Below are 22948 nucleotides of genomic sequence, written 5' to 3'. Positions count from 1 at the left end.
TCAGTGTAATTTTTGCACTTTGCAAATTCATCCCGTGAGCCAGATTGGACCTTTTGGCGGGCCAGTTTTGGCCCCCAGGCAGCATGTTTGAGACCTGTGCTCTAAATAAACACTATTACAGGTAGATTAAATAAAACTGCATTTTTCTGAAGTGGTTTTCCAAAAAATAATTAGTTTTAGTGTGTAAATTGCCAAATAAATTTGCTTTGTGAGAGTACAAATATCCTTTAACGTCACTGTTCCCAGATACCTGGAATCCAGCTCACCAGAATGACCTAATGTGTCACTTAGATCCACAATCTGCCTCTATCCAAATGAACCCTACTCAACCCTGTCTCCAAATGTTGTTTATTTTACAGCACAGATTAGAAACAATATGTTATTGTTTACTGCATGTTTTTTTGTTCAGTAGAAAACTTCAAAACAAAAATATTCTTGCTTTTCTTCTTCTTCATTTACACTTGCTTTTTACTCATAGTTTCTTTTATCCAGTACATCACACATACATAACATGAACTAATGATATTCCAGTCACTTAAACCATCAGCAGTGTACTGTGAACCACCAGTGGAATCATCTGTTCTATGCAATGTTATGACTACATACAACATAAGACTTTGAGGTAAAATACAGATAAGGTTTGATGGTATTACTGCATGTTATTCTTTCCTTTAACCTCACTGTGATCCATATTAACCCATTTTCTGGCATTGCACAAACAGTACTTAACGCTGTTGCCACATGCCCTCTTTTCTTCACCAGAAGGTGTTTTACTGTTGTCAACCCATCTCACATCCCATGGTATTGTCCTCTTCTGACAGTCAGGGATAAATTTCAGTTTCATGCATGATAAAACACAGTAGCTACAGGACCACAGGGGTATCCATGTTCACAAAAATACATTCTTCTTGCCTTTCTGAGTTTCAGGCTTAGCAAAAAAATGAACAAATAAAGGAGTATCCATGTCTTCAGTGGTGTAAATTGATGTCAGGTTTATGTCTTGACTCCTGGATCTTTTTCCCACAGTTCATCGCTAAAGTGGAAACAGCGAATGATGACAAGATTATAATCGAGCTCCCCACAAAATGAGACGAGGCTCCTCGAGGGGTTGCTCTCAAGGCTTTCCTGGCCAAAGTATCTCTGTCAAAGGCTGCAGGAGAGCTCACAGTCTGGGCCATGGGCTCCATTATGATGAATGCTCCTTGGAAGACCAAAAGTTGAAAGAAAAGTCCAGGGTCTGGGGACCTCAGGGTTGTCAGTCCAGGTGCTGGACTGCAGCAGCCTCAGCAGGTTGTGTATGTCCTGAAGAAAACGATGGAGGATGATGCGTCTGACCCCTTCTGCTACATCCATTTATAACCTCTCCAAGGATCCAGTCTAATCCGTCTAAGTAGCCTGGTGTCCCACTGCGTCAATGGGATTAAAATAGGCAGTCCATGCCCACAAAGGTCTAAACCTGGTGATCTGTTTCAGCTTAAACTGTCTAGTTTAATTCCATTAGATCACCCCACCATTGTTACATTGTCCATGTAGTAGGATGGAAGTCAACAGTCAGTAAACATGAGATTAGAAATGGCATAGACAGTGATTAGATGTATGTAACAGACACAGTCACACTTCTGTGATTTGTCAAAGGTCAAAAAGAATGAATTAGTGCTTTTTTTATATTAATCACAAGTTAAGCTTAAAACAGTTGTATTTATTCTTTCTACATTTTCATGCCATTAAATGATGAAAATATTAAATATTCCAAAGAAAAGGTCAGTATTTGAAAGCTAGCACACTGTGTTTGTTAATAAAATGAAATAACCCTGTTATATCAGACGAGGCTGAGTGCACATGAGGTGAAGCAGTTTGGACTCTAATAACTGGCAACTAGTCTGCATTTCCGTTGATCAACAGTTGTAATTAAAGACAGGAGTGATGTCAGAATGAGGCACTGTGGACATCTTGTTCATTGCCAAAAAGAATGAAGCAGTACAGAGATTAAAAGGATTTATCGTGGATCCGAGGGTGATTTTCATGGTGCATCTGATTAAGAACAAGTACTGAACAAATATACAGAATGCACGGTACACAGTATAATGGCCCCGTCAGTATTTTACCATTGTATATGATACTTTTTGGTTTATTTTACAGCTGCTTTAATAGGTTGCATTTAACTACTGTCAGTGTTTCAGGTTCAGCTCAATTTTGCTGGTTTAAAAACTGTTGTACGGTTAAATATCCAGCAACACATCTTATTGTTTAAGATCTTCAAATGTTTGTTGCATCATTGTCCTGTCAGAACTGTGGATCTCTAAAAAGTCAATTTTCAATGAGCTCAGATGAACTGTCAGCTTGGTGACAATGGCCTTTCCCACAAATCCAAAAGGTCGATTTCGTTTAAGAATGAGAAGAATTTTGCTAGTGAATAAAGGAACATTTAATCCTTCACTTTAACACAAACAAACCATCAAAACATATAAAAAAGCAACACATTCAGATTGATTTTAGCTTAGATTGAGGCATGTTTGCCATGGCTTCGGTTTATACAATGTATTGGAGCTGAAATATATTAATCACTGCGATAATTATCCAATGGAAGGATGTGAACTATTTACTTAGCTGAATCCAGGTGGAGACTTTTTTGGCCAGGCTGTGTATATTTAATTAATGTAAGAGTAGTTGAGGTGTAGGTCACAGCTGTAGCATGAAGGAATATTTTAACATCATTTAATCTGTAGCTCTGATTTCTGTTATAGTTAATAACAGCTGAAGCAGTTTTATCTACTGTTTGCCATTACTGTTTAATCAAAGAAAAAAAAAAAAAGACTAAAATTAAAGAACACAGACGTCTATGTGACTGAGTTACTGAAAGGGAGCTTTTCACATTGATACTGTTTTCAGCACTAAGGACAGCTCCTTGACCCAGGTCACATGGGTCAGCAGGTCTGTAATCCCAAAGGTTGTTCCAGTCCTAGTTTCTTTTCAAGGCGTCGCGTAATTGTGCTAATTGGATTGTGTGAGTTCTTTTCCACTAAAGCACAAAAAAGATTTAATGAATGGATGTGTAGTGATTCAGTCAAGGTGGTTCAATGTATCTGCTAGAATGCTTTATTTTGAAGGACAGCTTGTGTCGTGTAAACACTGTTTTTTTTTTTTTTTTTTTTGCATTAACATGTGTGTTAAAATCAATACTGGCTTGACTTTTGTTTATTACCCACACCCCAAAAGGGAGGCAAGGGGTATTGCTTTTGGTTTGGTTGGTTTATTTGTTTGTTTGTTTACGCTCTAGCAGCAAAACTATTAGTTGAATTCATACAAAATTTGGTTTATAAATTGCCAGTGACACAGAATAGATCTCATTACATTTTGGGAACAGTAGGTCAAAGTTTCAATTTTTTCTGAATTTTTAAAATCTTTTTTCTTCTCCCATTTACTTATAATGGGCAAAATTTCACATGTCTATTAAAACATCAGCACATGCATAGACATGATGATATCAGCTGGATCGGTGCTAAAATAAGCTACAATACGCTCAAGGGGTGGGGTTTGTTGTGCCTGGCACCACTTGTATTTTCACATATACAAGAAATGATTTGTTTCTGCATGATCACAGAAATGCAGCAACAGCATGCCAGTTTCAACAAAATAGCACTCTGTTCCATCTTATTAAAAGTAACAAATGCAAAGAATATTGTGCAAATGTCATCATCTGTCTAGAAGACCTTTGAGTATTTATCATTTAACTGTAAAAACTTGTGCTTGGCATATGAAGTTGTCTCCATCAGTGACATCAGTAGAGATTAAAAGATCAGGCAGCTTTTTGCTCATAGATGCTCACTTAAGTGGACTATGATTTATGTGTCCATTATCAGGATTTTGCCATTTGTTACATATTTGGGTTCCCACAGTGGATAATATGGAGTATCTTGATATAAAGCTGCTGCTAATCTGCATGAACCTTATCTCTCCACTCTGCGCTGGACTCAGCAATCAGATTTAATGATCTTTGTTGAGGTCCCTCTGGAGCCCTGACATTTCCCCCCCCCTCCCCTTAACATATGGCGGTTCATTTTAATTGGAATAGCAGATCCTTTCCACATGGTGTCCCTGTTGCCCCATTATGAAACCAGCTTTTTTTTTTTTTTTTTTTTTTTTTTTTTTTTTTTTTTTTTTTAGGCAAATGGAAGCTTTTAATGTTTGGAAGATTTATACTTAAGTAAATCTGGGTTATGATTTACAATTAATTTTATTCCATATCAGATGTTTTTTTTTTTTTTTTTGGATGGGTCCTTTTTTCCTCATTTGAACAAAATGAACAATGAACAAAATAATCAATAAAATGAACAAAAATGAATTAAAGTAATTAACAAAATGAACAAAAATTAACAGAATGAACAAAGTTATTAAAAACATGTACAGATTAATCAACAAAATAAACAAAAAGGACCAGAATCCTTAACAAAAAGAGCTGAATCAACTATATTATGACATCAGAAATGGACTCTGCCATTACTGACCAGTGCTGGTTTAAACTGATGTTTTTGGGGACTTTTCATCTATTTTCCAAGTTTGAAACTTGAAATTAATGAAAAAACAAGCAAATATCATAGTCTACATAAAACAATTCTAATTACTTACATTTTATCAGTAACAAGTAATCAAAACACTACTTATAATATTCATATAGCATTATGTGTGTTATTATTTTTCCCATTTTCTGAACATCAACATAAATTTGTACTGTATTTGTACAGAAACCAGATTATAGAAACGTGGCCTATAAGGTTGGATTAGTGACTTGTGATTGATAGGTTGTTGGTTCAGTTCCTGGCAGAGAAACTGACTGATATGTCAATGAGCAAGGCACTTAACTGACATGTCAGCTTGGTGTATGTAGTGTGTTCCTGCATGTTCAGCTGATGATGGGCTAAAAGCAGAGGTTCCACATGAACACTATTTATACTGACAAAATAAAGATTCTCCCTCTTCTCATTCTAATCTGTCTGCAGTCCTTGGAAGGATCAAACTACTGTTGATCCTGATGAAGAAGGAAACCTGGACGCCTTTAACCCTTTATCGGGCAACTGACTATTTTTGGTAATTTCCACAAACATTATACAGGGTGTCCCATAAGTCTCCATACATAGGAGACATAATACATTCCATACATATATGGTTCTAACATGTATTTCTTTATATTTCTTCTTTATAGTTCTTCAGCAGTGGAGGACACGCATTGAAATGTGTTCCAGACAAAATGGCTGTCATATAGAGCATATTATATAAATAAAAATGGTTTATGTCAAGAAACGTTTATTTTTCCTATGTATGGAGACTTATGGGACACCCTGTATATGGGGCCAATCCTGTGCCTCAGTGAGGTCAAGAAGCATGTTGGGGTTTTTTAACACTATACAGTGATTCAGAGAGATTTTATAGACATTTTGAAGCTGTAAATTGTGAATATGAGTGATTTTTGTCAGTTAATGACCTTATAAAAGTTGTTTTATTGCATGTTTTATTCAAAGAGGAGGGAGACTACTGTCACACCAACTGATGAGGAGGTAGATGACGATGTCCAATAACACACTAAGGTTGAAATTTTGAATTTCAGAGTATTTCAATGAGTGCCCTATGAATGGTTAATAACAAATAAATCAGTGTTATATTGAAATATGAAACATGTTGCATCTGTCCCTCATTTGCATATATTACATCTATATTAGCCAGGTGGTCCTTGTATTTTGCTCTTATTAGATGTTGTACTGGAGCAAACATTCTCATTTTGCAAGGTTTCATATATAATACATACAAAAGATGTCTGATCACCCCAGGAGGTAAAGAAAATAAAGCTCTGTTCCATTCCAGTGTAAAAGACAGGCATCAAATGCAGAAAAGCACCCAAGTAAGTCTTTCAAAGATTAGTTAGATGTGAATTCTGGAAATGAGATGCAATATTTAGGTTAATAGTACAAATGTATTTTCCAGGTCACATATAAACTCTTCCTGGAGTGCCCATTGAAAAGTACTTTGTGGTTAAAAGCCTTACACATACATTATACAGCATACATATATAAACATAACAGTAAAAACTGCACTCTGTCTGTGCAACAACCAGGCTCGAAAACCACTTAACCGTTGAAGATGCAGACACATTATCTCTCCCGCTTGAACTCATTCCCCTCCGCTCTGTCTCTTCTCTGTGTCTTTGTTAGGTTTATATGCGTATGATGAGGCACCGCTGAGACGACTGATCATATGGTGTTTTATTTAGACTCTCCTCTTTCCAGACTTGCCTCTTTGCACAGCTGTAGTCTGTGACCCACTTCCACACAGACCGGACCTGGAATGAAGAGAAGGTAGAAGCCAAGGGGAGGGAAATTGAGGAGTGGGGGTGGGTTCAAAGAAGAGGGGCAGAGGGAAGTAGATTTACAAGATATGAGTTCATGATTATAGTGAGAGACCTGAGAGTAAGTGGTGTAAGAAACAGCAAATGTAGAAAGAAGAAAGGGAAGAAAGAAAAGAAAAATGAATTCATGAATAAAAGGTAAAATAAGGATAGATCGACAGAGGTTAACTGAAATATATTACAAGTGAATACAAAGCATTAGGATGCAGACAGCATTTCATTTGCCATTTTGTTGGATATAATGGAATCTAACAGAATATCCTTCCATTTCTAAGCCTGTAAAAGCTTAAATGACCATCACTTCAAAGTAAAAATGTAAAATACCTCTAGAGCCAGAGTTCAGGTTGTCTATTCTGAGTTACAGTAGAAATATAGTGAACTTCATCAAAGGGAACACATTATTACATAGCTTATAATCTTCACATGCAGCATCAGCTGATAGTTTACATTATAGCCGTTAGCTGAGCTCTATCTTTATACAGAAAACAGCCACAGCAAAAACACAAATCCCCTCCATTTTTGTACAGTTTGTGTTGTCAATAGCTGCACTAAAGATCATATCAAATCAAATTTTAATCATACAGCACCAAATCATAACACTTTACTTATAGAGCCAGTCGAAACCAGACTCTCAAGCCAAATTACAGAAACTCAACAGAATCCTCCAGGAGCAAACTCTTGTGAGTGGTGACGGGAGAGGAAAAGCTTCCTTTTAACAGGAAGAAACCTGGAGCAGACCCTGACTGCTGGAGGATGGTCATCTGCCTTGACCAGTTGGGTTAAAGAGAGAGGGTAACGGAGGGGAAAAAGAGTGAGAGAGAGAGAGAGAGAGAGAGAGAGAGAGAGAGAGAGAGAGAGAGAGAGAGAGAGACTGGGGAGAGGGGGAGAACGGGGGGAAGTAGGGGGAGACACATGGATGCAATTGATGCACAGCGAACTGAACTACAACTGTCAACAAATGCTTATAACTGTTTATACTGCTACTACAAATACAAGTACTAACAGTAGATATACTACTATTCAACAGTCAGTACAAATAATAGAAACCCCTACCATCTATGGAACTATATAATAAACACTATCACAACTATATGGATAAATGAGGGATGACGATGAAGGCAGGAGAGAAGAAGGACCACAGCAGCAGGTCCAGAGATGATCCATGGAAAACCTGTGATGATCTAGGGCAGGGGTGTCAAACTCAGATCCTCAAGGGCTGGTATCCTGCATCTTTTAGATGTTTTCCTCTTCCAACACACCTGATTCAAATGATAAGCCTATCATCCAACTCTGCAGAAGCCTGATAACGACCGTCAGGTGTGCTGGAAGAGGGAAACATCTAAAACATGCAGGATACCGGCCCTCGAGGACTGGAGTTTGACACCTGTGATCTAGGGAAAACCTATGAGGTGATAAAGCACAGAGACTCCAGGGAAGAAGTCAAGTCAGTAACATGTATTTGCTGGGGCGTAAATAAAGGAGAAGATCTGTTTGGAATCATCCTAACAAGGTCAGAACTGTCACAGTTTAGTCTGAACCATGTATCAACAAATGGTGAACTTAAACATAATAATCACACAATAACTTTATACCTCCATAAACTTCACAATTAAACTCATTCGTGTAGAAGATTTGCTGTGATTTCATCATCAGACTCCATTTAGAGCTGTGTCCAGTGGTGAAAACTATAACAGTACTTCTAGCTGTTATCACTTTGTCACTCTTTGACTCTACAAGTTGCTTCATTCCCTTCAGTCACTTTCTGACACTTTGGTTAAAGGCCCCATAGTGTTTGTTAGTGTGACTACAGTGACTCACTACTCCCTCTAAATATATTCAGTTCATATCTCTACAATGCAATACACTGGCATCTTGGCATAACTACAGAACCATGTATTCTAAAGTTACTAATGATAGGTTAAGGTAATTTCTAAATTGTACATAATATACAACATATAGCTCCTTCTCTATATACCCTAAAATCTTTTTAATGGGGCAATATTTTGAGGATGGATCAGAACACTTTAAGAGTCTATCCATCCATCCATCCATCCATCCATCCATCCATCCATCCATCCATCCATCCATCCATCTATCCATCCATCCATCCATCCATCCATCCATTTTCTACCGCTTATCTGGGGCCAGGTCGCAGAGGCAACAGTCTAAGCAGGGACGCCCAGACTTCATCACATTTATCATATTCATCACATTCATCATCATATTCATCATATTCATCACATTCATCATATTCATCAAATTCATCATATTCATCATCACATTCATCTTATTCATCATCTTTATTATCATCATCATCATCATCATCACCATCAACATCATCATCACCATATTCATCATACTCAAATGTAATGTGCTAAATTAATCTTTAAACTGTGTGGTTAAAGTTCTGATTACATTACCTGTAGCTCATGTGACTAATTTCTTCTAAATTACTCTGAAATTATATTAATTTGGATTGTTATTACATAATGAACCATGTTATTACTTTTTTTAATAAAAATGTGTCAAGTGCATTTTGTAATAAATTTCTCAAATTGTAATAACTTACTACATAATGTGAAAAAATTTACTATATAATGCGTTGATGTAGTTTATTACAAAATGCATCAGTTTATTACATAATGCAGCTTTACTACAAGATGATGTGACATTCTTATTACATTTTGAACTTTTATTACATAATGGGAATTTATTACATAATGTGGCTCAACACACCTCCTCCCGCTCCAGCTCTTCCTCTTCTTCTTTAAGAGTCAAGATAAAAATAATTAGATCATGGTGACTCCTGCAAGAAAGAGGAGCCCACAATCTGGTGGACGTCATTTGAGTTTTAATTCTGTTTTAACATACATAAGAATAAGTTTCACTGTTGAAATTCTACTTCCATATTAGAGCCCTCATTTCTGCCAATCAAAAGATGTTTCCACGAATAAATAGAAAATTGCCCTCTTAACATGGCAAACACATCTATACCAAACAGCCAACATCTGATAAGAATGTGGATAAACTGCTGTCAGTCTCTAATGCTAAACCACTAACAAAAATCCTCCATTATAATGTGTTTAATGCAGCACTCTACTGTTCTGTTTGGTATCAGACAATGAATCACATCATATCATTCAAGGTTAAATTAAATTGGTGTTTAAAATAGGTTCTTTTTTTTTTGTCAAATGACAGACCTTGACTCAATTATTTTGTATTGGGGATGAGAATTGGGAATGCACTTTGGAAGCAGAGTGTTAATAGATGAGGTGCGTCCGTATTAGCAAACCCAGCAGTGAGTATCATTAGTGTTTGGAGTGAACAACACTCAACATGTTCATGCTATTTAGTAATTAACTGGACAGACTATTAATAACATCAACACCATAATATGATGCAATCCAGTGCAACTGAATAAAAAGCATCACAATCCTACCGACTCAAAGACAACCACAGCTGAGTTAATCCCTTTCTCTCAATCCCCACAAAAGAGTGTTGTATTTATTGAAGAGTTTCGCAGGTTTCTCTTTTTTGTTTAATCTCTTTTAAGCACCTGCTCATACAGTTGTTGTTCTGGTTAATCGCTAGAGGAGGACTTAGATCTGTGAGCGAAACGCTGACTCCTTTCATTAACCTGCTCTGGACACAAACAGCAGATCTGAATGCAGGTGGAGGCACTTACAGTCTATGAAGAGATGTAAGCTGACGTGGCTCTTGTGAGGCAGGCTTACCAGGATGGGAAATGGGCTTGCACATGCGGCAGGCATATTCCAAATCCCAGCCCTGCCAAGCTTTTGGCTGCTGAGAGCTGACCCCATGTGATCTCCCTCAGGGCATCCTCTGAAAAAGGATGACATCATTTTTGAGAGCTTTTGGACACAGAAACTGACAAAAGTATTTTCTTGTTAAAGCTATGCATTGTACAACCTCTCCTCTGCCAGCCGCTCCTCTCCTGAATCTCACAGAACCTAATGAACAAAAAAATGTAAAATTTATGTGCCTTCATTAATTATTGAATATTAATAAGAAAAGCAGCACAGGCAAAATGTGCTAGTGAAGTCAGACAAGCTGGTAACTGGGTCACCACCGAAACACCATTTTTCACCTTCTGACACCGTTGCACATTTACACTCTCAGCACTTCGTCACTGACGACCATTTTGTAGTTTTAATATCCTGCTCTAGCTGCAGATCAGACACTAATTTTAATGATTTTGTAACCCTGATTTCTCAGTGTAAGATTATCCAGACTCTTTAGACCAAGAAGACTGTAGTTTTGTCATATAAAGATCACTTTCAATAAACACTAACCAGTTTGGCTGTATATACTGAGCTTTACTCTATATTCTTAGCATAACCACAGACGGGGGACATTTACGCTAATATCTTTCCAAGCGTAAACAATGGAAGAGAAACAAAAAAAGGTTTGTAAATAAAATACTGACACATATGCATACTTAACTGTTTAAAGAGTTTAAGGGTATCTATTAATGTTTTCATTAACCCTTAAAGACCTAGAACTGTTTTTTTTTTTCTAACATTTCCTCAGTGATTTATGACCATTTATATTTTATCCTCTGCACTGTTCAGTGACAACAGCAAATCTTTTCCTATATTCAATTTTCTGACCATGTAGATATTCATAAAAACTCAGTAAATTCAGAGGTTACAACATTAGAATAGAGAAAACTGATGCAACAGTGAATTTTTCATTAAAATATTTTATAACTAAAAATAACAACCATCTACAACCAGTTCCATTGTCAAACTATATTTGTTTCCATGTTCACTACGAAGCCTCTGAACATCAATATGAATTGTATCTGATGCTGTTGAAAATCTGAGAAACTGCATTTTAATTGAATTATTTAAATATATCAATAGGCTTAATGGTTTTAAAGGTATAAAACATGACTGATGACTTTGCCACTGGTAGCTGTTTAGGTCTTTGAAGGTTAATGTGTAATCACACAAACATGAGAATTGTTATGTTTTCATTAACTAATTTCCTTAATGTCCCCTTTAACTATAAAACTGAGAATGGACTAAACAAACACTAACATGGATCAGGCTTTTTTTTTAGCCACCATGGGCTGTGTATGATATATCACACACTGAACCTTTAATGTTGCATGCAGCTGCTCCATTCATCTACTTAATTTATTTAATGCCCTGCCCATTTGCGTTCCATTTATTCCAGTGGGAGAAGTGAATGTGACCACAGAATATGTATTTTTCCAAATCTTTACAAGTAAATATTCAACCAATTTTTCACAAGCCACATATCTTATGAACATAACAGCATTAAAATGGCTTTTTAAATCAGGCTGTCTTGTACAGGCATTATTAGTTTATTTAACTATTTGCCGACAGGAGGTGAAATACTTTGTACAATTGATGCACTGTCTTTGTTTGGAGTATTGTTAACACAGTGGAAGGGTAAAACATGAGCCAACGATAAACCTCTTAAATTCTGGAGCATGTCCATTAAAAAGGGTGGAGCCTGGAAATGTTTTTCATTTTGGAGAAACACCATAAATAAATATATAAACTAACCACCAACTGACAAATCACCACATCAACAGTCAGTTACAAAAAGAGGAAAACACAGGTCAAAATCTGTTTTTTTTACTGAGGTTAAATACTATGGTTTAAAATTAGATCAATATGAGATCAGTGTATGTGAAGAGCAGTACAGCTGACTGGATTTATGTTGAATGCGTATACATTTGACTATTTTCCTTTTGACAGATTCTGCTTTTTGATGAGGGAGCTCTTCCTGCCTGTCCACTTCCTGTGGAGTTGAAGTGGTGGTGGTGGTGGTGGAGGTAGAGGGGGGGGATGCTGAGGCTGAAGTCAGAGTGATCTGTCAGCACTAAATCCCAGGGTGAGAGGGACTAAAGCCTGCCAGCTCTGTCTGCTCGCAGAGACGAAGAACATTAAGGCGATGCTAAAAGCCACTAAGTCTCCCCCTTGTCTCCGTCCATTTTAGAGCTGGAGCCGGACCAGCTGCCCGGCCTCTTGTGTGTTTTTCTCCCTCCACACTGATCCATCCCATCAGCCACCTTTGGCCAGGATTTTTCTTTTTTTTTTTTCTCTTCTACTTCTCTTTCTTGTGAGAATGTTTAACAGTGAAACATGGCAATCATCACATTGTGTGAACACAGTGGTGGACTTTACCCTGAGGTGTTATTTCAGTACGTCAGGGATCACAGCGGTCATCTGAGTGTATTGACTGCATCATGTCTTTTGATTACAAATCCACACCAAAAAGAGAGAAGACTGGCCACTCTGCAAAACATCGCACCCACAGAACACACATTTATCGGTTCACGGTATAGATGTCTGTCCTTAAAAACATGGAGGGATTTTGTTTCTGCACCAGTGTTCATTCATTAACATTTAGATCAGGGGTGAAAGTAACTGAAGGGTGAGGAGCCGTGAAATGTTATGTGGTGGTGAATTCCCCTCGTGACAGGTGTGAATGTTGAATAATGCATGAGGCTCCTTGCCATTTTTCATTGGAATAGTGATAGATGCATGACAGGTGCTGACTGTTGATTCGGTAAGATAACATCAGACATATGTAACAGAACTCCATAAAATGATACAAATCCCAGTCTATGCTAGGAGTAAACCCTCAACACAATCCTCTTGGTATGGATGAAATGTGCAGTAAGTGGGTACATAAGAAAATCAGGAAACAATAATATTCAGTGATATTCTATTCAAGTGTTTTTGACCAGAAATGCCAGCTATTCCTTGTTTTATCAGCTTCAAAATGATGATTCATTGTTTGATATCATCACTGACCAAAACACTGAAAATATTAATGTCTTCTTTGGCTGTTTGGACAACTGTTTTAGCCATTTGTTGTTGTTTTTTCTTGTTGTGTTTGTCCAATTTTGTCACATTTTATTGTTAAAAAAGAATATTTTATCAATAGATACAGAAAATTACTACAGTTGAATCATACAATTCCTGCAAAAAACAAATAAAAGTCTGTTAATACTCTATCTGTCTGTCTGTGTGTGATGCTCTGATTTTATTATGAGGACTTACACTAGTCTACAAGTAAAATACTTCCAGAATAAAAGTAGTTAAACTTTACCAAATTTGAGTCACTAATAAAGAAAAATTAAATCAAAAGCACAAGTTGGTTGTAGTTTCTAAGATACAGTCTTGGGCCAAAATGCAAAATTTTGAGAATTAATGAGAGAATGGGTTTTATTCAAAAGGAGTATTTGTCTCAGAGTTAGCACATCCACCTCAAAACAGTGTCTGCACATTACAATACAGTCACTTTTCTGGTTCTTTGTAGTGGAACATTTATAAATCCATTGTATAAATGTACATAAACCAACATATATGTGTAATAACACACCATCATATATATTGAAAACATGAGCAAACCACCACTTTTGTAATTTGTTTTCTGATTCATCTTATTAACCCTTTCATGCATAGTGGTCACTACAGTGGACAGTTATTCTCCAGCTGTTCTCTTTGTATATTCATGGGTTTTGTTGTTTTAGTTCCATATCAGCCAACGCAGTGGACACTTGTGCACCATCCCGTACACTGACATTCATACCATTACTGTAACTTTATGTTCTCGATAAACGTGATCTGCAGTAAAATGTTTGAGTGTAAATCAAATGCTAGTTGTTATTAGACTGTAATTAACAGTTTTCTTAAACAAAAAGTTAATTTTTTGGTATATTATCGCCATGAAATGAGTAATAACTAGTATTAGAGTATGATAAAATGTGAGAAAACATCAGATCAGCTGCATTAAAAATGTTTTTATTTCATAGTTTTCACACAGCATATCACTTTCTGATACTGTGTTTTAAATGTTTCTTTGCTTCAAAAATGAAACACATGGTGTCCAATGAGTGGACATTTTTGTAACTCCATGAAAAATAGGTTTATTATTTAAAAAAAAAAAAAAAAAAAAAAAAAAAAAGCTTTTTTTTCATGCCTAAAGAGGAATAAAAACACTCAAGAAAAAAAAAAAATCTTGATGAAGGTTCTCATAATTCACGCATGAAAGGGTTAAAGTATGTAAAATTTTGCACATTTAATGTCTGAAGCAGATATTTTCTAAGAAATTGTAGAGCAGCGTTATTAGTGAATGAAACCATACTTAACTCATTGGTCATGTCCAGTTAGTTTCTCTCCCTTCGTAATATAGACAATAATCATTCCTACCAGACCACCACTTCTGCTTTTCTCTTCCAGTATCTCCCCTAAAATTCCACGGAACCCCCCTTCAACTCGCATTGTTCCGATCTTCTCCAGCAGTGAAGCCTCTGGTCACGGAGGGGTTAAACGCCGTTCGGTAGTAGGAAGTGGGTGGTAGGAGATGGAGCTGAGGAGAAGCCTGTGTGGTAGCAACCACAGACCGTTTTTCTCATGAAAAGCAGCGTAGAGGAACACCAAAGCACCGCAAACGGAAAACGGACGGAGCTGCATCTGACAGACCTGACAAAGGGAGGAAAGCCGAACAGATCGACCTGTTTCCGGCGTTTGAGGTGTGCGTAAACCTTTGAGCAGGAGGACGTGTAGAGTCGCTCCACATTCCCATTGATCTCGGCTTTAAAACGCACAGATGCTCCGGGCCATGACAGCGTGTGGATATGTCATAATATCGGGATTCATAGTTGGATGTGCATCATGTGTGCAGTGAACTCTGTGTATTTACTGCCTTCACTGCACATACACCATGTCGTTGCATGAGGTTGTGGACTCATGCAGAGGGTTTCTGCTGTGAAAGGGTTTGGAGAACCAGGATGAGAACAGTTACAGTGCAATGACTGACTTGTAGCTGAGGGGCTGATTTGCTCAGAACATTGACTCCATCTGACTGCTGAAGATGCTTACAAACTTGTTTAGCGGATCTAATCTGTGCTGTGATAACCTTCGGACTGACAGCCCGGCCTTTTCGGGGGGGTTCTCTTCTGCTTCTCAGCTGGACCACAGCTCGTGCAGGACGCGCTGATCCCATCGTGCATCCCCGTCGCTTATTCAGCATTTCCCCAGGGACAGACACCAGCCCAGTCAGGAGCCTCTGTCAGTCAGCCAGCATGACTTGTTGGCTGAGGTTGAGCACAGCACTGGAACATTTCATACTGAGAATATTTTAGTTTCTGGATGCGACGCGGAACAGAGATCTGCCTCATGTTCAGACCCTCATCTCGAACACAGAGCCCCATATCTTTATCATATTAACTCTTGTGTCCTGCTACAAACATGATGCAGGCGACACTTTAAAGTATAGTGGTGTAAACAGAAGCTGAAAGTCACGCGAGAGTTGCGGTTCTTCTCGCGCCGTAACCTGGAAACCACAGGGGCCACGCGACCCTCCCGCAGGTGTGAAACCGGGCACGCGCCATGGATGACTCTGGGATCATCCGAAGACGGAGGCTGCAGGTGAGAAGAGTTCAACACCATGTATCATATCATATCATATCATATCATATCATATCATATCATATCATATCATATCATATCATATCATATCATATCATATCATTAACCCTTTCATGCATGAATTATAAGAGCCTTAATCAAGATTTTTATTTGTGAGTGTTTTTATTCCTCGAGGCATTAAAAAAAACAAAAAAACAATGCGATTGAAATAGTTTTTATGAACCCATTTTTCATGGAGTTGCAAAAATGTCCACTCAGCTGGACACCATGCATTACATTTTTGAAGCAAAGAAACGTATTTACTGATAGACTGTGTGAAAACTATAAAATGAAAGCATGTTTAATGCTGCTAATCTGATGTTTTCTCATCTTTTATCATATACTAATACTAGTCATTACTCACTTCATGAAGATAATATGCAAAAAAACCCAAAAAAAAAACAAAAAAAAAAAACACAAAAACCTGTTAATTACAGTTTAATAACAATAATAGGCAATTGATTTACTCTCAAACATGTTAGTGCAGGTTTATCAAGTACAGCAAAGTTACAGTAATGGTATGGGATGGTGCATGCACTGCAAAAATCTGAATCTTATCAATTGTAAGCCCGGATAAGTAGAGGTTACTCAAAAAATTTGAGGCAAGTGATTGCACTTAAATGATTTGAGTAATGATCGACTAATCAGTTGGTTTAAGTAGGTTCAACTTTAATGCTAGAAGTATTGAACTTAAACTATTAAGTAGAAAACACTAAAAGAATAGTTATTTGTACTTTAATTCTGTTGTAAAATCAACCCCACTATCCAACCATTCAACTCAGCATTTTAGGTTACACTGACTAATTTGCTCAATTGCAGTCAGATTATTTGTCATTGATTAAACAACTTTTTTTTAAGATAATCAAACTTAAATTTCTATTTCTGACTAAGATAATTATGAAACTATTCAACTTTACTTATAGTTGCAGAAATGGAAGATAGGTCAACATCATTTGTTAGTACAAGTTATGCTATTGATTTGACAAGACTTTAAGATTACAATTGCACAACAGCAGTATTAGATGAACAGGAAAGCCATTGTTCTTCCAATGGCTCTGACTCATGGTGCAGCTCTACAAAAATACAAAAACAAACACAAAAAGGCCAATAAACACTGCCATACACACATTAAATCCAAATTAACACTAACACCACAACCCCACTGAACCCCTGCACATAAAAATAACACATTTTCAACAACATGCCCAATACCCACAATGCAATGTGAAGATAAAAAGGTGTGGTCATGACTAAAACTTAGTGATTTAATTCCATTTAACTTAAACTTTTTCGTACTTTCAACTATGTCTACAAATTAGTAGAATATACTTAACATTTTATAGTAACATCATAAAACTTACGTCATTTAAGTGCATTGTAATTAAAGCATTTTAGTAAATACAAATTCCGGGCTTACAGTGAACTGTATTTTTCTCATTTCTAGTCAAAATATCTCATCACTCTTAAAATAAGACATAATCACCTATAGAGTAATGTTTTTTTTGCTTAATTCAAGCAAAAAAAGTCTGCCAATGGAACAAGTGAAAATTATCTTGGCAAGATTTCTTGAAATAGGATTTTGCAGATCTATTGTCTAAAAATAAGTTCTTATATCTCACTGAAAAGTTCCTCTTTAGGTGATTGTGTCTTATTTTAAGTGTGATGAGATATTTGGACTAGAAATGAGAAAAATACACTTGGTCAGATTTAGATTTTTGCAGTGTGAGCGTCCACTGTGTTGGCTGATATAGAACTAAAACAACAAAATCCATGAATATACAAGAGAATAGCTGTCCACTGTAGTGACCACTATGCATGAAAGGGTTAAACACATGATAAAGGTGGTTTTAGGTACATGTGTGTACTTTGTCATATTTATACTCATGTTTATATTTCATTTCTATCCATTTTGTATTGGGCCCTTCTCAGAGACCTAAAATCCCATTGCACTGTATTACTTCTATTCTATTCTATTCTATTCTATTCTATTCTATTCTATTCTATTCTATTCTATTCTATTCTATTCTATGCTTGTTGAGTCATATTTGGTTTTGACACATCTTCAACAATAGGAAACAGAAACGAACAAGAGGCACATTTATTTCGGTGTGATGCTCAAAACAGCAGCGTTATAGCTCCATTACTAGGTTTTTAGTTATTCCAGTTTCAACTAGGTTAACATTTACTCAAAATGTCATAATATAGTGTTACTTTAAGGTAGTTGATAGACTAGATATGTTGCTAAATGGTAAATGGTCGGTACTTGTATAGCACTTTTTTATACCCTTTTATGGTGCCCTAAGCGCTTTACAAAGCCTCACATTCAGCCATTCACACACACTCATACACCAATAGGCGGCTGCTGCCATGCAAGGTGCTGCCAGACCCTTCTGGGAGCAATTAAGGGTTCAATGTCTTGCCCAAGGACACTTCGACACGTGGACAGTAGGAGGCAGGATTCAAACCTTCGGTCGTTGGACAACCTGCTCTACCAACTGAGCCACAGCCACTGCTCTGTGCAGAGAAACAGGAAATCAGACTGCAAATACAAGAGAGAAAAAAAACCACTTTACATCTGAGATACTGTGAATTTCCACTGACTACAATGTGTATATATTAATGAAATGTGTAGTGAAATACCATAAAAACCACCTCAACAGTTCTTGGTAAATAAATCTCGTCATTGTTATGTTATATATTTGCTGCAGCATATAGCTCTTCCATTCACACATGCTTCGGTTCCACCTAAAGAGGAACCTTATGGAGTGAACACTTCCATTAACAACTACAAATGCATTCTGTCTCCTATGTGATAGAAGCTTCCCTTTATATACCCTTATAATGTGTTCTCCATTAGCTGGTGTTGGAATCGAACCCAGAACCTTAGCTGTGAGGCAATGCTATCCACTGTACTGCCATGCTGCCTATTATAATTATTATAATTATTATGATTATTATTATTATAAAACACTCAAAAATGGAAAAATGTCCAGTGTTAATTTGTTGTTTCAACAAGATGGCTAACTTTTATTAATTATCCAGTTGTCCATTACTTTGTTCTTTTGTTCATGTTAATTAAAGTTTATTTTCAATGTTTTTTTCATTTTTCTTCAAAGATTATGCCCAAGAAAAGCTCAGAGTAGCCATTATACCAGTTTAATTTGTCTGTGGCAGGTATTGTGAACTCTTCTTGTACCTTGTGATGGTTTCACTGTGGCCATTCTGGAGTTTTTTTTTTTTTCGCTCATTTTTCAAATGTCAGCTATCGAACAAAAACACCCAAGGCAGATTTTTCCACCTATTCAGTCTCCACTTTCAAACAGCAACTGAAGTAGTACATAATGGAGGAAGAAAATAGTCTGACATGATTGGTTTGTCATTATTATTATTATTGTTATTTATTATTATTCATTCATTCATCTTCTGAGCTGCTTTAACCTTAAGAGGGTTGCGGGGGTGCTACAGCATATCCTAGCTACGTTTCGGGTGAAGGCAGGGTACACTTTGGATGTGTTGCCAGTTCATTGCAGGGTTGACATATAGACATGGACAACCAATCACTCTCACATTCACACCTATGGGCAATTTATATTTACCAATTAACCTATTAGTGCATGTCTTTGGATGGTGGGAGGAAGCTGGAGAACCTGGAGAGAACCCACGCAAACACAGGGAGAATAGATTTTTAAAGTCCTGTGTGTGACACTAATGTGAGCACTGGTCAGTAATATTAATATCATCCTGCATTTTCAGTCTGGGGGACTGACAGCAGACTGGGTGTGTGGAGTCCATTATTATAGAATATTTTCATGATGTAGTCACTTGACAGATATGAATCCGCCAGTAAAAGCTTCCTTCAAGGTTTTTCTGTGTGTGGTGGGTGCATGTGTGAAATTAATCAAGTTCAGCAGCCAAAGCACATTGTCTGCCAGTTCTTCTCTGCATCTTTGTGAAATGATTTACAGTAAAAGTACTCTCCTGCATATTGTGCTTAGATATCCTGCTGCGGACCACTGCTTATCATTTGTGAAATAAAGACAGGCGCGATGGGGAAGATGGTAGAAATGCTACTGCTCAGTTGGAAGAGTATGGTGGTTATCAGTGCCAGGGTGAGAGGCTTTCACTCCTACAGGTGCTACGCTCCTATTGTTAAGGCTTAGTGGATTAAAGCAGATTCTTAATTAAAGATGTTATGATAAACTTCTGTATTTAATGTTGTCGCAGCTTCATTTTATCCTTACAATAACCCAACTCTAGGCGTGCTGTTACAGTTGGCAGAGTTTACACTGAGATTATAAGTGTGCAGGAGGTGTGATATGATGTTTGTGTGGATTTCACAGCTGAGTTTTTGTTATGTGGTATTTTATTCTGTAAATTCAAGCTTTGCCTTAGTATATCATCTTTTTAACACTAAAATTATTGTTGCAAGTGTAAAAAAAAGTTTAAATCTGATCCCAAAGGATCTTTAAATAACGTTTTTTTTTGCTCGACTAAGCATGCTACAATGAAAAATATTTTATTAATATAATGAATAATAAAAGAAACAGTGAAAATATCTTTGAGTATTTTATATTTATGCTCATTCCATCACAAATCAGCTTCTTTATGGATGTCATCATTTAATGAAGTTAGTTTGCTGAGCTCAGGAGTCTTTGTGATTGATATATCCCCTTACAAGTCAATTATAGCTGAATTTCAGACATGAATATTATTGTGTCAGTGGCAGCATGGAGCAGGGGTGGCTTGGCAGGGCGCAGAAGAAAATTTTGATGTAAACATAAAGGCTCCCATCCACACAGAGACACAGCAAGACAGAAAACACACACCCACACTGAACCGAGATGGACTTTGTATCCAACAAACATCAAGTGGACACACAAAGAAAGTCTACAAACACACATGCTCTTACATGGTGAGCCAGACGAAGCTTTTTGGTTTTAATGAGTCCATCCCTTTAGTTCCTGCCTGTGTGTGTATGCGCATGTTTCTGTATTTGTGTGTGTGTGTTTGTGTGCTCATCACATTCATAGATACTGTATGTGTACATGTCAAATCGACTCCAACCTCCTGCCTCTACTCTCCATTTCCATTGAACTGGTCGATATCCATATCTCAGACAGAGGAGGGCTAAATGCTGAGGATGTGGCGCGGTTGTCAGGCCCATTAGTAGGACTAATGGTGGCCTAACAGCCCTGTGTGCCCTGAGGGAAGAAGACCAACCACCAGCAGCAGGACTGGCTGAAAGGGCTTGGGCCTGGAGGAGGAGGGGAGGGGTGGTGGAGACCAGGGGCAGGGAGCAGCTGTGGGCTACAGTAGACCCCATTTAAGAGGCTATTACAATATCGGGATCCCTTTACTGCCTGGATCTACTTTCACACCAGGGAGACAAAGAGGGCAGGCAGTGGAATGGACGGGTTATGTGTGGACATGTTGTTACAGGGTTAATTTTACTTTTCATTTATGAAAGTGGACACTGAGATTAATTAGTGCTAAGACTATGTGGAAGTTATTTTTAATGGGCCTTTTTACTGATGCAAAAAACACAACCAAACTTGAAGTGCATCAGATTATATATATATTATACAGACTAGATTATATATATATGGTTATAGATATAGTTTAACCCCTACATAGTGTTCATTTCTCGCATTTCTGGATCACAGATCTGTTTAGATTGTTTAAATAAATGGTAGATTAATTCTAAATTCATATGCTGTAAAAACTATGATTTTTATTGAATCTGAAATTGCTGACGACATATTGGAATTGTGAGCCTCATGCATATTTTTATGTAATATTTGCAGCCATTGAAGATTATATGTTTGGTGCCATTCAATGTTTAAAGTTTCTAAATAAATGATTATCATCCCTTTTTAATGTTGTAAAGTGGAAAGGGTGTGTTTTTAGATTTTACACCACTTGTTAGGGGAGAAACCCCCCCCCCCCCACAAAAGTCTAATGCCACCCAATATGATGTCTATTTAACCGGAGTTATGAAGACATGAAGTCAAAACAATGATGATTTTAATTGAAACTGAAAATGCTGACAACATTTTCTTTGTCAGTGACCCAAATTTGGTTTTGTAGACCAGTGTAACCTGCAGGGCTTGAAAACATCTAAAGCAACTTCAAGTAAACTTGTGTTGATGTACATGTTTACATTGCTCAGTCCAATTTGACTCACTTCAGGAACAATAGAGAATAGATTCTACAGTGATTAATAATGGGATTCTTCAGTCATAGAGGAGTAGTTTTCAAGTGAACATTATCATGCTCACTTAAACAGCAGGAGGCGTGTGGAGCTACTCACACTTAACCCATATAGTCATACAAACAAACACAAGTCATCCCTCATATTCCACTGTAGTCTGAGCCTGGCGTTTACCACTAACTTACACTTAAACACACACCTACAAACATGCACACAGACACACACTAGCATAATTTGTCCAATATTTTGTTCTGGGCAGCCTGCCCATTCCCAATATGCTAAGCACAAGGGATAAGAGTGTGATCACTCTGAAGAGCCAGCTCCCTGTGCCAAGTCCTGTCACTCACTGCCATGCCCACTGCTTTGTTCTGCCTCATCACGTCCTTCTGATGTCCATATTATTCAGAAAGCCTCAGTTTTGTACACATTGAAGTCCGCGTCAAAGAAGAAGGTCTGTGCTATGATGTATTTAAAACAGCCTAATGTATTTTCACATACTGTGCTGGTTTTAGAGCGGAGCTTACAGTCATACATTTGCACTTTTGATGCTATTTTTAAGTTTTAGGGATAGCACTTGAGCTCAGGAGTTTGTGTCACTCAGTTGGTGACAGAGCATGATTTTATACCTCTGGGCTATGATCAAGAAAAGGAAAGGTTTTATTGTTAAACTTTAAGGCTTCTTCTGTGGACGATTAAACTGAGGAAGACACTGGGTGACATTTGCCTTGAAATCTGTTGTCACTTTTGGCAGTGGAAACAGAACAGAAGTCTCATGACTCTGCCCAGAGCAGCAGCATATTAACATTTTTCTTTCTTTCATTTCCATTTGGCCTTTGTTTTGTCCTTGGGTAAATATAAACCAAT

General features: G+C 37.3%; 1 protein-coding gene and 1 long non-coding RNA gene across 2 annotated transcripts in view; both read left to right on the top strand.

Annotated features, from left to right (window-relative positions):
- Positions 1 to 105: 105 nt before the first annotated feature.
- Positions 106 to 932, top strand: LOC115421999 (uncharacterized). The gene is made up of 2 exons (XR_003935777.1): positions 106 to 378; positions 410 to 932. It is a non-coding gene; the product is annotated as an uncharacterized LOC115421999 (long non-coding RNA).
- A 13828-nt stretch (positions 933 to 14760) lies between these two features.
- Positions 14761 to 22948, top strand: part of mast1a (microtubule associated serine/threonine kinase 1a) — an 87072-nt gene continuing 78884 nt past the window's right edge. The window contains exon 1 of the mRNA XM_030138013.1: positions 14761 to 15834. Within this exon, the coding sequence (XP_029993873.1) occupies positions 15796 to 15834 (39 nt within the window). The 5' untranslated portion in view covers positions 14761 to 15795. The remainder of the gene's footprint in view (positions 15835 to 22948) is intronic.

The sequence above is a fragment of the Sphaeramia orbicularis genome, chromosome 1, assembly GCF_902148855.1.
Source record: "Sphaeramia orbicularis chromosome 1, fSphaOr1.1, whole genome shotgun sequence".
NCBI classification, from domain to species: Eukaryota; Metazoa; Chordata; class Actinopteri; order Kurtiformes; family Apogonidae; genus Sphaeramia; species Sphaeramia orbicularis.
Note: the sequence above shows the minus strand (reverse complement) of the source record. Positions and strands in the feature narration are given on the sequence as shown.